At 39.9% G+C, this 14579-nt stretch overlaps 1 protein-coding gene across 4 annotated transcripts in view; it reads left to right on the top strand.

The window, feature by feature from the left end:
* The window catches only part of COL4A2 (collagen type IV alpha 2 chain), a 144980-nt gene that overhangs the window by 119597 nt on the left and 10804 nt on the right, over positions 1-14579 (top strand). For all 4 annotated transcript variants that reach the window (XM_027675100.1, XM_027675101.1, XM_027675102.1 and 1 more), the window contains 12 exons: positions 1937-2044; positions 3384-3605; positions 5074-5235; positions 5820-5990; positions 7109-7252; positions 8575-8700; positions 9035-9216; positions 10678-10741; positions 11128-11202; positions 11808-11915; positions 12860-12967; positions 14182-14253. In XM_027675100.1, the coding sequence (XP_027530901.1) occupies positions 1937-2044; positions 3384-3605; positions 5074-5235; positions 5820-5990; positions 7109-7252; positions 8575-8700; positions 9035-9216; positions 10678-10741; positions 11128-11202; positions 11808-11915; positions 12860-12967; positions 14182-14253 (1542 nt within the window). The remainder of the gene's footprint in view (positions 1-1936; positions 2045-3383; positions 3606-5073; positions 5236-5819; positions 5991-7108; positions 7253-8574; positions 8701-9034; positions 9217-10677; positions 10742-11127; positions 11203-11807; positions 11916-12859; positions 12968-14181; positions 14254-14579) is intronic.

The following is a 14579-nucleotide window of genomic DNA, read 5'->3' as shown; positions in this document are numbered from 1 at the left end:
AATTAAGTTTTTTGAAGCATCATTCCTACCCACATTCTCTGGACTGACACAAAAGCACCAACACCTCCTTTACACCATTTTGATTGTCTGCTTAGAGTAGACATGGTTTGCCCACAAGATTTCCCACCTTCTGTTCAGCAAGGATGGAGCTCTGCTATAGACAGTCAAGTCTCTCAGTGTCCTGGGTGCTTGTGGCACACAGTATATAGAGCAAGGAGATGTCTTTATAGTTTCAGACCCTCATGTCCCTGTGTTCCTTTGAAATTCCTGGCAGCGCACTCAGCTCACCCTAAGTTACATCTTGGTTATTGATGAGTCTCAAGACCTACATAATTGCTATTGAATAAAATTTTTAAGCTGTTTTCTGTTTCAAACATACAGCTAAAGTGCTTGCAAACTAAACATTGGCCTAAAACAAAAACTTTTTCTCTCTGCTGTTGGGCACAATGTGTCAACATCAGCTAACATCACATAATGAGTTACTGAAATATGTGGTAAGCAGTGGTTATATTGTCCATTAGCCTTCTTTCTCTTACATGGCTTTTTAATTAGTGCAATACTGAACAGAATGAATGAAAGTCAGTTATTGCAGATGGGAAACAAGACCAAGATGCTGTTTGGGTAAGAGACACATTAGAATTTTTCATTGAAACCTGACAGCCTAGGATTTTCCTTTTAATTTCTTTCTGAGAAGTTATTTCTTATATAAGGGAGAGAACAGTCCTGTACAGCACTGCAAAATGCTATTCACACTGCATTGGCTGGTTGTGTGCACCTTATTTTTGATGTTTTTAAGAGTTTCCTTCTCTCCTTGTCAAACAATAGCTCAAACTACACATAATCATGGTTAAATAATGGAAATTCAGAAAGCTAAAGTGGAAAAAAGTATGAAAATTCAAGCGATAGTTTCCGTGATTTGTCATAGTTGGGGATGGAGAGAAACTTGCTTTCAGCGTAATAAATAAATTCATGGTCATGCTAAGCAACAACACTTGAAATGTTAAAGCATGTTGTTGACCTTCAGGCCTGAGCTGGGAACTTTTAAAGTTCAAAGTGCTGGGGAGGGGAGGGGCAAAAGCATTCCACAGGAATTATTTTCAAAGAACTTTACCAAAAAGCTTTTATCTTGGAATACAGTGAATCAATGAGACTCACGTAATAAACTGTTGCATGGAAAAAAATATAATTTTTGAAATTTTGAAAGGAATCCTACAAAATGCTTGCAGGTTTTGAGATGCTAAGAAACAGTAATATTTGCCCTTACTGAAACGTCAAATACTATATCACAAGGAAGCGAGGTCTCATTTTACCTGTTAGGAGACAACTCGGTATAAATGCTTTTTCAGGTCTCAGCCCTTCTTTACTATGGAATCTCTAGACCTGAAGTGTTACAAATATAGTAAGTAGGCTAGTTAATTTGTATTCGGTTTCTAGGATGATTAGATCTAACCTTTAGCCTTACATTTCTGTTTGCGGTTATCTAAACCAGTCTACTCTTGTTCTGTGATCAGTTTAGCAGGGAAGGGAAAAATTTGTTCCTCCTACGGTATCTCATCTGTGCCCATTTCTGTGAACATTATTCTTTGACATTGCCTTTTGACCTTGAGCTAGAAGTCTTAATTTACAAAATACTAAAAGGCTCCAAAAAGTCTGTGAGACTAATTATTTTCACCCTAGTAGTTTCCATATCATTAGTCTTTAAGTCAGGTTAATCCGTGTTTGTAAAAACACTTAGCCTAGATTTTGGTCCATGTTTGGGGATCTTGAATACTTCTAAGGAGCTACAGTATAGTCCCATTAAATCTTTTTAAAAGTTTCATCTTTACCTCCAGAAACACATTATGATGATATTTACTACTACATTTTCTTACATTATATGCACATTTCTCTTTTGTTTGTTCAAATCACACTTCTTACTTTCTTTTATATAATTTAGGTGCAAAAGGTGCAAGAGGATTCCCAGGTGATCCAGGTCCAATGGGCTTTCCAGGGCTAAATGGTACACGAGGTGATCCAGGTCGGGAAGGATTCCCAGGTCCTCCAGGTATCTTGAAATAATTAGTCATTCTTTATATATTTTTGACCTCTTTGCTACAGTACTGAAACACAAAAACTTGTTTCGAGATACGTTTTTATTTCTCTTCTACCTTCAATCACTAAGCTATTAGACATAGCTGCTACTTTTCAAATCCAAAATGATTTCCTGCAACTTCTATAATGATGGAAAGTGACATAGATGCCAACCTGCCTTATAGTGCAAAATTATAAATGTGACAGTAAAAATTTATGAAATTCACGTCAAAAAAAATCAATAACAAGATATTTCAGATTCCAAATAGATTTTACTCATAACGATGATGCGGAAAGGAAGAAAATAATAACATTAGTACTTCTATTTAACTCTTTCTAATATTAGTATAAATGATACTGCACATATCAAAGATGGAGTACTAGCTACTCACCTTGTGCATAGGCAGCTCTGTTCCCAAAGTGTTTTGCAAGTGTCCGGCGCCTGTCAAATTTTATGCTAGTGTGCAATAGGTACAGGTTTAAGTCCCAAGGCTTGTTTATCTCTTCAGAGGTTCCAAGGTGTCCAAGATACATCAACTCAAGACACATCAAGACACATATATGTGTTCATAGATAGTAAGTCAAATCAGCCTGTATGTGTGTGCCACGGCACATACATATAAGCTGCAGTGGCATCAATCAGTCCAGCAAGAATTACCTCCAGAAACTACCACTTCCCTGGTGGTTGACCAGGGTAATTTCATCACAGAAATGGACAGAGGGATTCTTTTTCTGTAGCACAATACAGAAGCCATTGATGCAACATAATCTACAAGCTCTTTAGAAATTCTTTTCATCTTATCTGTTTCAAAATCCTCACAGATTCTGAAGTGCTGAAAACTTTCCCAAATCCAATGCCTGGTGCTGCTTCACCCTCATGGGGCTTCGCAGCACATGGCCTGATAGACTAGACTTATCTACAGCACCTGTAGCAGCCAAAGAGAAAGAAAAAGAAGAGTTGATGCATACCCTGGTCAACACGCAAGGACTGCATAATAAAACATGATTCTGTGCAGCATAGGGAAGGACCATGAACCTGTATTTCCCCTGCTAAACTACGCAGAGCGCTCTAAATGCTAAATTATGGCTCCCATATCATATCGCTCCCAGAACACAGGGACCAATTTTCTGCAGTCTTTTGTACTGTCTTTCACCAGTGCTTGGACTCAACTTCCAGTCCAGGTCCAGTTTCCTAGTCCACAAGAAGCCTTTCACTTGTCACTTGTGGTAAAGAGGGCATTATAATGGTATATCTAGGATTTGAACCCCATTTGTAGTGAACCCTGTGATCACTAGTCTCTGTTTTATTTCAGGTTTTACTGGACCCAGGGGAGACAGAGGTCCAAATGGTCTGCCTGGACTTCAGGGACACCCAGGCCTTACAGGAAAATCCGGAGCTCCGGGAGCACCAGGTCTGAAGGGCCTTCCTGGTGATGTTTTTGGAGCACCAGCAGGTTCCCGAGGGGATGTCGGGCTCCCTGGCTTCCCAGGATTGAAAGGTGCACCAGGAGATCAAGGAGTACCAGGAATTAGAGGTAACAGCTTCTTCAAATAAAGAAATGCTTGAGTAAGAGTGTGATACAAATGTCAAATTACAAGGATGTGAGAGTACTAAAAGACTACATTAGGAAGTGCCAGAGGTTCCCAGCTGACTGGAAGCTGGCAAACATTGTTCCAATTTTCAAGAAAGGAAAGAAGGAGGACCCTTGAAATTACAGGCCTATTAGTCTCACTTCAATGCCTGGTAAAGTTATGGAGAAGATTATTCTGGGAAGTATTGAAATACAGCTGAAAGACAATGAAGTCTTTGGTCACAGCCACCACGGCTTCATGAAGGGCAAGTCCTGCTTATCTAACCTGATTTCCTTCTATAACAAGACAACCCACCTAGTTGATCAAGGGAAAGAAATTCAAGGTAAAACACTGATTGAAAACAAAAAAAATTAGTGTGACTTTGCACCCTCTTTGTAAGCTTTTCTGTAGAACAAAGCTTTCAGTAATAACAAAAAATAAGTACAGTGAAAACAAAAAGCATTACCAGTTTGTCTATTCTTGATTTATTTTACAGTTCTGACAGAATGCTCCAAATGGCATGTGAATTTTATATGAGTTATAATTTTTTTTCATTTTATAGGAAATGGCTAGGGATTGCTTTATGTCATCTATGCCACTTTCAGAATAGGAAACTGAAGTCTGTGCTCTGTTTCTGAGAAAACTCACTTTAAGTGATTGCAGTTATAAAGCTCACTTGCCATATAAAGTTATAAAGTCAAGCCAATGGACCTACACTGATGTAAAACCTGAATAAAGAGAAGCAGATCCACTTGACCTGGATTTTAAATGCCATCTACTACTTGTATGTTGCTACTTCTCCAACCTAAATGAAAAGCAGGCATTAGCTTTTAAAACTTGAGACCCCGTTTGCTTTTATATGGTAGAGACATAGAGACAAATTTTCATCCAGTGCATTAAGTCATGTAGAATCAGGGCCTTTTTGATAAGGAATTTGTATGACTCTTACAACAATGCTTTGTAACAATGCTTGTTATTTCTGAGCAATAACACAGAACACACTGTCTGCCTTAAATGTTACTATTCCTGCCTATAACGTTTTAGAAAAGATACATAGCATTATTTCAGTGGTTTCAGTCAGCTGCTTGATTCAATGCTTACTAAGATATATGCAATAGAGAGATCAGGTATTACAGAATTATTTGGATTAAAAGTGAAAGAGACCTGCTCCATCTGTATCCACCTGGTGCCAAATTGTTACTGTTCATTTGAAAGAGCCAGTCAGCCTTTCTGATTAAAATATTGAGATCAGTACTGTTAATGTCAATTATTTTAAAACTGATGAGCAGTCCTTTAATTTGCTTTTCCTGTTCTCACTGAATTTTCAAAGGAAAAACACACCCTGAAAGACTAATGTGTGCTCAGAAGAGATATGTAAAGATAAGCTCTCTAGATATGTATGATCTCTAATGCATGATTATGGTCTTTTAGGAGCGGATGGTAACCCAGGTTTGCCAGGACCTAAAGGAGATCCAGGGCCGCAAGGTCTCCCTGGTTTGATGGGATTACCAGGAACACGAGGAACGCATGGATTCCCAGGTCCACCAGGAAATCGTGGGCCAGATGGTGGGCCTGGCTCTCAAGGACCTCTTGGTGAGGAAGTATTGCTGTCCTGTGTCATTTGTCTTGCCAGTTCTCTGTGTCAGGGCAACTGTACAGTTTTCACAGTGGAAAGTTAAGCTTGGGGCTGTGGGACACGTCAGGCATTAATTCCCAGACAGGGAAATTACCATAATAATGAAGTCACTGTGATAGCAAATTGTGCTGATGTCACACATGGGAAATAGGGGTGATGATGGTCTTCACTGGCAGAGCTACTGCTTTTTCATCTATAGCCACCTACCAAGCCAGGTCAGAGCTTGCTGCTGGCAGACTGGGAGAAGGCAGCTACCGAATGGGAATAGTCTTATGGAAAAGGGGCTTAATTATTAAATTAAAGAGATGGGGAAGTTGGCAGTGGGTGTGGAACCAAGCTGATAGCGAGACTGGTTCACATTGATGAGCTGCTTTATCTTTACAATCATTTCTGCAGTTCTTTGATGAAAAAAATTCCAATTTCCCACCTCAGTATGAAGCTGGTAGGACAGCAGTTTTCTCCCTCTTGAGCTACCTTGTATGAAATCATCATATATGTCCAAACACTTTTTAATCTCCCAGCTCTTGTGTTCACATGGCAGGTCCACCTGGTGCTAGGGGAGAAGACGGAGAGCAAGGTTTTCCTGGCCCCGTGGGCCTGAAAGGTCTGTCTGGTGACAAAGGTGAAGCAGGTCACGCGGGATTACCAGGCATACGTGGAGCAACTGGTCCCCCTGGCATAAGTGGAATGGATGGCTTTCCAGGAGATAAAGGTAAGCTCTGGACTGCTGCTTTGAAAAAAGTAATTGCTTAGAGATGAACTGGACACATTCTCTGATGGGTCTACCTCTGTTTAAAACAAAATAATAAGGATCACAAGTTCCAAAATCACTGTCCATTTTCCCCTGCATTGTGCTTGGCACAACTGCTTGGCACAATGGTAGATTGTTATAGTCAATCTATTTAGAAAAGCAATGGCTGTTTTATTTCTCATTTCAAAAAATACAGTATTTACTCTTTTCTCTCTCTAAAAGTCTTTCCCTTGCCTTAGTTCCGCTGGTGCTCAGTGAAATTTAGGAGATGTTTCCCCAAACCTTGGCTTTAATGTTTTTTAAAGCTGGGAGCTGTGAATTGAGCAATGCCAGACACAAGACCTCAATGTTGACTTTTAGCAGGATGCTAATGTTATGTTGGGAAGGTGAGATTTGCACCTGCCAGCCGTGAAAACACTATGTATAATGCACTTTGCCTACACCACAGAAGGTTTCAAGTGGGTTCAACTCCATGTGAAGCCAAGTTAAGCACAAAGGGGGTGCATGCTTAAAAATGCATGTTGCAATTTCATCAGCTGGAAAGACAGGACTTTTTTCCTGGGACAGCTCTGGAGTACTGATCAGCTCTCATTTGAGGGAAATTAAGATCTATTTGTTAGCATTACCCATCTTGTTTAGAAAAGAGTAGTAGGGGAATTTTTGGTGAGAAAAGGCCAGGCAGTCCTGGACCCATGAATTGTATCTCTACATGTGGTAGAACAGGCTGACTAAAAACCTCATGTGGAACTATGTATCTTTAGCTTATCTCTAGGAGGGGGTTGAACTGATCTCTCAGAAGAATACACTAAGTTCTGGCCATCTCCACATTTTCTCTTGGCCAGTTGAGGCAAGTTAGTGTACTCCTGAGAGCACACTACCTTAGGAGCTCTACTACCTCTCAGAGAGCTTGGGTGATTGTTCCAGAGCTGCAGAATGCTGTAAGCATCAAGGTACCCAAAAATAGGTACTGTTGTACTGAAGTTTTTGTACCGTTTCAGTCATGTGTTGCTGGTTCACATTTACTTAGTTTGCAGAAGTCTGAGTAAAGTAACAGTTCTTTTCCCCTTCTTTTTTAAAAGGTTCAAGAGGCTCGCCTGGCATTGATGGTTTCAAAGGCATGACAGGCCTAAAAGGAAGGCCAGGCATCAAGGGAATCAAAGGAGAATTTGGCCCACTTGGGCCTCAGGGTGATAAAGGCTCACAGGGCGCACGTGGCTTCAAAGGTATTTGCTTATGGGTGGTACCAGTGTATTTGCTCTTCACATCTGCAGAACTATTTTACAAGGACATAAAGAAGATGCATTTTTCACATGGTAAATTTAGCTCAGACATTTCTCTAACTATTTCACACTTGGGCCTCTAGCCAAGAGGCCTGGATTTTCGGCTCAGGGAAAGGTTACTTTGTGAATCTCTACATGTTTAAGGTTAAAGACAGACATATCATTATTCATCTGAACTCAGATAGTGGCACCTCTGGGCATGTGCAGAAGTCAACAGAGTCTTTTCCTGGGAAGTGTAAAGTGTTTCGGGGAATATACTTGGATTTTGCTCCAGTTGCACTGTAAAGGCACTGAAATATTCAGAAAACAAGGCAATTAAATAGTTAAAAGTCACAAACATATCAGTTGATATCATCACCAGTGAAATGAACACTGTAACTCAGTCCTCTTTTCTTTGCATACAATTATCTTTATATAAATGTTTTGCCTCAAGGCCAAAATGTTCTTTCTAGGGACCCTAAGACTGGTATTCAAAAAAACTCAGTCATCTGCAGTTCAGAGGTTGCAGAACAGTGATCTCAGACACTCAGATAAGGTCTCAGCAAGAAGCAAGTGTGAAAGCAGCCTCTGCGAAGAGAAGTGCAAATATACTTCTTGGTGAAGAAATACATGGTGCATAGTCATAGGAGACAAGTGTGGGTTACTGGCCTGTCTCTGTACCCCACAAAGAACTAAAGATAGTCATACAGTCTATGTGGGTCCTTTCTTCCAGACATTTACTGATGTCACCAGTAACCATAAAGTCAAGAAAATGAACAATATGACTGGTAACAAATCCAAACACTTTCTTTTGCCCAAGGCTTTTTGACTAAGAATTTCCCTTTCATTTTTCTGTCCTTTCTCCAGTGTGCTTTTTGGGTTTTTTATAAACCATGATTTTGCGTTTCTTTATAAACACATGATTCCTAACTGATCTGCTGAGAGCTAAATTATCACAGAGGAGTCTGGTTCCTGCTCCCCAGGATTGTATGCACAAAAGTTTAACTCAGTTTTCTTGTTTCCTTAAGCGTGACTGTTCCGCTGACATGTATTGACACGGGTTACTTTTTATGCAAGTGGATTTTCCGTAGCTTGTACATGGTGTGATTCCTGGGTATGGTCCCGCACAGGGCTAGGAGTTGGACTCAATGATCCTTGTGGGTCCCTTCCAACTCAGCATATTCTGTGATTATTCCTTTTTCCTAATTCACTCTTCTGTTCACTTTTTCTAACACAGTGCTGCTGACTAGCTTTTTGTAACATGGTTGGTTTTTTTTACCCTTTAGGTGACCGTGGGGATCAAGGCCCCCCAGGAGAACCCCCAAAACTCATGCCCAGCATGATGATGGAAGTCAAAGGTGAAAAAGGAGATGTTGGAGAAAGGGGCACGAAGGGATTCTTTGGCTTAAAAGGTCAGTGGTCACAGCAAAACAAAGCAAGCATATTCAGGACTATCAATCAGTGCCTTTTCTCAGCTACCATACTAAATATTCCCTGCTCATTGTACCATAACATTGCAGGCCCCCCCCCCAACAAAGTCTCTGATACCAAAACTGAGCTTCCAGCTGCCTTTCACAGTCACCCCTGAGAAAAGCTTTGAGGGGTGATGTCGTGTGAGTGTGTGCTACATTGTGTAGCACATCATGGTGCCATGTTTCCAGAAGGCTGCTTGCAGGAAAACTTCTTACACACAAGCAACTACATGTGAGTCTTCCCTTATTTATTTTTCTTCTTCCCCACCTGCAGGTAGCAAGGGAATGCCAGGTCTTCCTGGAAAGACAGGAACCCCAGGGTCCCCTGGGCATCCCAGCTACGTGGCTGGTGTGAAAGGGGATATTGGCGTGAAAGGGCTGACAGGTCTGAAAGGGTATCCTGGTCCTGCTGGCTCTCCTGGCATCAGAGGCTTCCCTGGCAGCACAGGAGTCAGAGTGAGTTCATGACCATGAGGGAATAAGGGTATCCTCATGCTGGCATTCAGTTTCTCTAAGAAGTAGCATTCACCCCTTGAAATTGTGCTGAACAATTACTATGCAAAGATAATAATGCAATAATCATTGAATAAATAGATCAAATATTTTTGCTTGATCCCACCAACATTCATTAAGCAGAGTAATTTCTTTTCTCATTGTGAAACATCCAAATTTCATGTACCATCTTTTTGCCAGTGAGGACCCAGATGGTTCCTTCTAGGTCCTTGGTCCTGTTGCTGCTGCTGTTGGTAAAAATTATTCTCAATGCTGGCCTTACTTTTCTTTCTTCCAGGACTGATGGTATTACTGGCAAAAATTACTCACTGCCACTCATCTATCAGTAGAAGAGTCTAAAAATCTTAGTTTCTAGAGGGTAATTCACTATTATTCACTTTGACCACAAAATAAATTACACTGGAAGAAATAAACACTTAGAAAAGGCCTTACAGTTGACTCACAAATATAATTTATTTAAGAGAGACAAAAACTGTATTCCTTCCTCAGGTAGCTCTGCCCTTAGATTTCAATAAGACGTTTTTCTAACCAAGGACTGCAGGACTGTCACAGTTTAACCCCAGCCAGAAACTAAGCCCCACACAGCCACTTGCTCAATTATCCCCTATACCCCCAGCAGGATGGGGAGAAGAGAGCTGGAAAGGTAAAAGCAAGAAAACCTGTGGATTGAGATAAGAACTTTAATAATTGAAATCAAATATAGTGACAATTAATAATAATAATAATAATAACAGTAATAATAATGAAGAGGAAAATAGCAATGAGAGATAAATAAAACCCAAGAAAGACAAGTGATACAAATGAAAACAATTGCTCACCACCAACTGGCTGATGCCCAACCAGTCCCTCATCCCACCATCCCCCTAGACTTACATGCTGAGCATGACACCAAATGGTGTGGGATATTAACCCTTGGGTCATTTGGGATCAGCTGTCTTGGCTATGTCCCCTCCCAACTCTTTATGCACCCCCAGCCTGATCTCGGGTGGGGTGAGAAGCAAAAAAGGTCTTGACCCTGTGTAAGCACTGTTCAGCAATAGCTAAAACATCCCTATGTTATGAACACTTGCTAGCACAAATCCCAAACACAGCCCCATACTAGCTACTACGAAGAAAATTTACTCTGCCCCAGCCAAAACCACCATAAGGACTCACTACTATATATGCATAATAGGATATCCTCAATTTCAAACTTAAGTCTTTGCAAACATAACTTGTCCTTTGGTTTGTACTGGTCTATCTTAACTGATCTGTATCTCTATCTCTATAAAGTACTACAGAAACTCAAAAATGGTAAATGTAATAGTTTGGGGTTTTTTTTTAATATTTCCAAACTCTGCTGCTTGGAGGGTTGAATAAATCCTCAGCCTTGTTAACTGATACCTGTTTTCAATCATATGATAGGGAGAAAAGGGAATTCCAGGAATTTCAGGCCATTTTGGTACTCCTGGCTCACATGGAGAAATAGGTGAGTTTGTTCTCTTATCTGAGTGCTGTTTGTATTCATTACCCATTGAATACTTGACAGTAAATTCTGAAGTGTCTTAGTGGATCTTAAGTCTTAAAGAGTCTTCATACAGTCTTACAGAATGTTATTGCAGATGTGGGAGGCTATGAAAAGGTTAATACAGTTAATTTCATGCAACCTTTACTGTCCATGGATAAATCCATCCATGACAGGGAGGGAGGCTGTTCTAGAAACTTTTTTTGCCTTCTTTAACTTATTCCTTTTGTATTCTAGAAAGATAATAATTGCTGAATTTTGCCTCAGAAGTTGCAATTCCTTCAAAACAACAGGAAATAGTGTTTAAATTAAAGCCTTACCGCTCATGTGTTCATTTTTGCTTGAAATAGGTGATCGCGGAGATACTATAAACTTACCAGGAATGCCAGGCCTTAAAGGGGAAGTTGGTGTGCCAGGCTTAACAGGTATTAATTTCACAGTTGCTCTCTAGATGTATTTCTTTTCACATACTAAAGTCCACAGAGGAAGGGAGGAGGAGCTTACCATGGGCTTTTGGTGGCTCTTGAATTTGTGTCCTTGTGACAGTTCCTGGAGAGGTTCATCTTTTCTTTATTGAAATGAGTATGTGCTACATTCACCTCTTCAACTGAAAGTATAGTTATAACAGTAAACATCACATGCAACTACAGTAAACATTTCTATAAAATTTTTTGCCATTGATGATAAAAGGAGCAATATAAGGCCATGATTATGGAAGATGAGATAGCAAAATCTGGTATATTTTTGGTTGGGTTAGTTAGGTAATGTATTAAAATTTCCCTGCACATGCATAACACTTGAACATCAGTGTCACATTCCATATAATTTGGGGAGTACTTTTAAAACAAATTTAATGATGGTTTGGCCAGATGACTATTCATTCTTCCAGATTACACAACTATCCTGATGAGAAGAATGTCTTTATGTGGCAAGACCAGTACCCATTCAGTAGCCAAGTTCACATTATGCTTGTTAGCTTAGGATTGTATAGAGATGATTAAAATAATATACTGGTTTTATGGTTTTCCAGGCATAAGAGGAGGCGTGGGACAAAAAGGTGAAGGTGGAGATCCTGGTTTCCCTGGCATTGAAGGCCTCAAGGGCACACAGGGTGACCCTGGTTCTGTGGGACAGGAAGGTAAAATATTCTTTTTAACACTCAAAAGAATATAACAGTTTAAGAAGAGAAAGAAAAAAACTAGTTGCCTTGAAAGACAATCATTAAGGTTTTTAACATGTTGATCATTCGGTTGGTGAAGAGCAGTGACAAGGATGTGGAATTCACAGTAGAATTTAAGAGGAGATGTCAAAAGCCTTACTCTGCTTCATACCAGTTTTTCCTTTTTTATGCCAACTATGTGTCCAGTCAAGTGTTGTATTGCTGGCATACTCAGGTATTCTAATATTGTCACAATACTGTGAAGAAGTGGGCTTTTCAATGATCTTCTCTTCTATAAATAAAGTCAATATCCCACAGGACACAGTTATAGAGCCTGTGAGCCAGGCTCATGGGCCAGCTGTGCAAGAGAAATCAAGTCAGGTTCAGCTGTGGCTGGATCATACACTCTGGGCTTCAGAACATGTCTTATTGCAGGAGGATCATGGAAATGTTCTTTCGGAACAGTTGCTCCCCGTATTACTCGTAGAGGGCTTAGAAACTCCAGCCAAGACTGGAAGAGTTTCGATGGGTACCTCACTGGGAAACAGTCCTTGTCTGATCACCTTTCCAGTCAGAAACGCAAAACAGGTGCAGCAGAAGGGGAAACTGAGGTGCACAGAGATGAAATTACTTATCGTGACTGGCAATAGAAGTCAAGTTATCATTTTAACAGGAGGAGCCCACTGTCTTTCTGAGGTTGTCAGAAACCTGAAGTTTGCAATGAATTATTCTTTTATATTTTGTCTCACCTACCTTTGCTCTCTTTAGTTTTCTTCCAGTTGGATGAGCAGTGCAGTGTCATTGGCATTAGGAAGGGAAAGTCTTTATTTTGCTGCCTGGGAGAATAAAGGTAGCACAAGTCTGTGTTTTGGGCCATTGGTTTTAAGGACACTCGTAAGCAACGATTCATTATCGTCACACAGGTTTGCCAGGACTGGTTGGCCCGCCAGGGCAGCAAGGAAGCCCTGGGACACCTGGATTTCAAGGTGAAAAGGGAACTCCCGGCTGGCCTGGCTTACCAGGACAAGCAGGTATTCATACAGCTTCAGCTATTCAATTGTTTCAGTGTAAGCACTTGCTATTGTTTTATTGGTGCGAAGAAGAAGAACTGCCTTTTGCAGTTCCATGTCACAGTTTCCTCTACTAAATATTTATTTCTCCTAAAGTCCAGGGGCATTAGCAAAGACACATGTGGTTGCTTTCTGATTTAAGGCTTCTGGTGTCTTCTCAGCTCACTTTAACTGCTGATGACCTCCTTCAACCAGGAGAATTTTCAGGAAACAAAAAAACATTATTTGAAATGCAGCAAGGGTAGTGATATACAGGATGAGAATATCTAGTGTAGCATTAGATCAAAAGCAACATATTTGTCCTAATCGTCACCAAAAACTGAATTGATCCAATATCTGTTTTCAAGAATAAATGACTTACAGCTTAGACAAAATTGTGCTATCAAAATGCAGGTGATAGTTTAAAATGAAGCTGTTTGTATCACAGGATACAGAATCTCATCAGTTGCCACTTAATTCCTTAATATATTAAGTTAGCAGATTTTTTTCTGCCTTACAGGCAGAAATTACCCTGCTTTTATTCTTTTATCTGAATCTGCATCAAAGCTAAGCTAATATAGTTATGAAGGCTGCCCATATAGACAGTGAAAAGAGAGAACAGCCACTTATTTTTCTGATATTGAATTGTCCTCCAGAGCTCCAGCCACTGACTAGAGATATGTGTGTAGTTTTAACATAATGCTTACCATTTTGACAGGTACAAATAGATGGAATAAAATTTACCTGTAAACAACAGTAACAGCAGCTATTAGACATTTTGTTAGGGTTTTGTTAGGGTTTTTTAAATGACACAATGAATTTCTCCTGAAGACATCTTTATTATAACCACATTTAGAGCCTACAATTATGCTGTAATTGTCTTGGTTTGAGGATTTCGGAAAACTAAATAGGTATTAAAAAAACTGTGGCAGCAAGACTGGAACTAATGGCATGCTACCAGACAGATCAGAGATATTTTAAAAAACACCTCCAGAGTAATGAGTTTGTTGGATAATAACAGAATTTGCCAATCACAAAACCATGGTGTAGTGTATTTCATAATAAGTGTATTTGCATATAATACACCAGATTTTAATACAGAATAGTATTTATTCAAGCATTTGAATATTTTGCCTAGGAATTTATACAAACTCATAGAAACTGTTATGATAATAATGTACGTTATTTTAAAACAGGCTTGCCTGGCTTAAGGGGAATCAGTGGACTGCATGGTTTACCAGGCACTAAGGGCTTACCAGGATCACCAGGTAAGTGAGTCTGCCTGTTCATAGGCACAGCATCGTGTTGGCTGCAAGTTTGATTGGTGAGATCTTTGTAATGTGACTTTCTTAACTGTGCCCTCTAAAACCCAGTGTGGAATGTGCTTCATTATTGTAGATTCAGGCAAGCAAAGTCATACACAATGTGCTGCCCCACAGATGAATTAGAACACAACTTCAAATCATAACTTCTTTCCTCTCATAAAGTACAGGCCTCAAGGCTTTTTTTTTCCCCTTATGAGCCTTTTTTTTTTCAATGAGCCATTAAATGACTCATGTATTTTGTAAATCCATATGGTCTATCCATGTGCATT

Source organism: Neopelma chrysocephalum, unplaced genomic scaffold (genome assembly GCF_003984885.1).
Source record: "Neopelma chrysocephalum unplaced genomic scaffold, ASM398488v2 Primary Assembly neopelma1_25, whole genome shotgun sequence".
NCBI classification, from domain to species: domain Eukaryota; kingdom Metazoa; phylum Chordata; class Aves; order Passeriformes; family Pipridae; genus Neopelma; species Neopelma chrysocephalum.
This window is presented reverse-complemented; position numbering and strand designations above follow the sequence as displayed.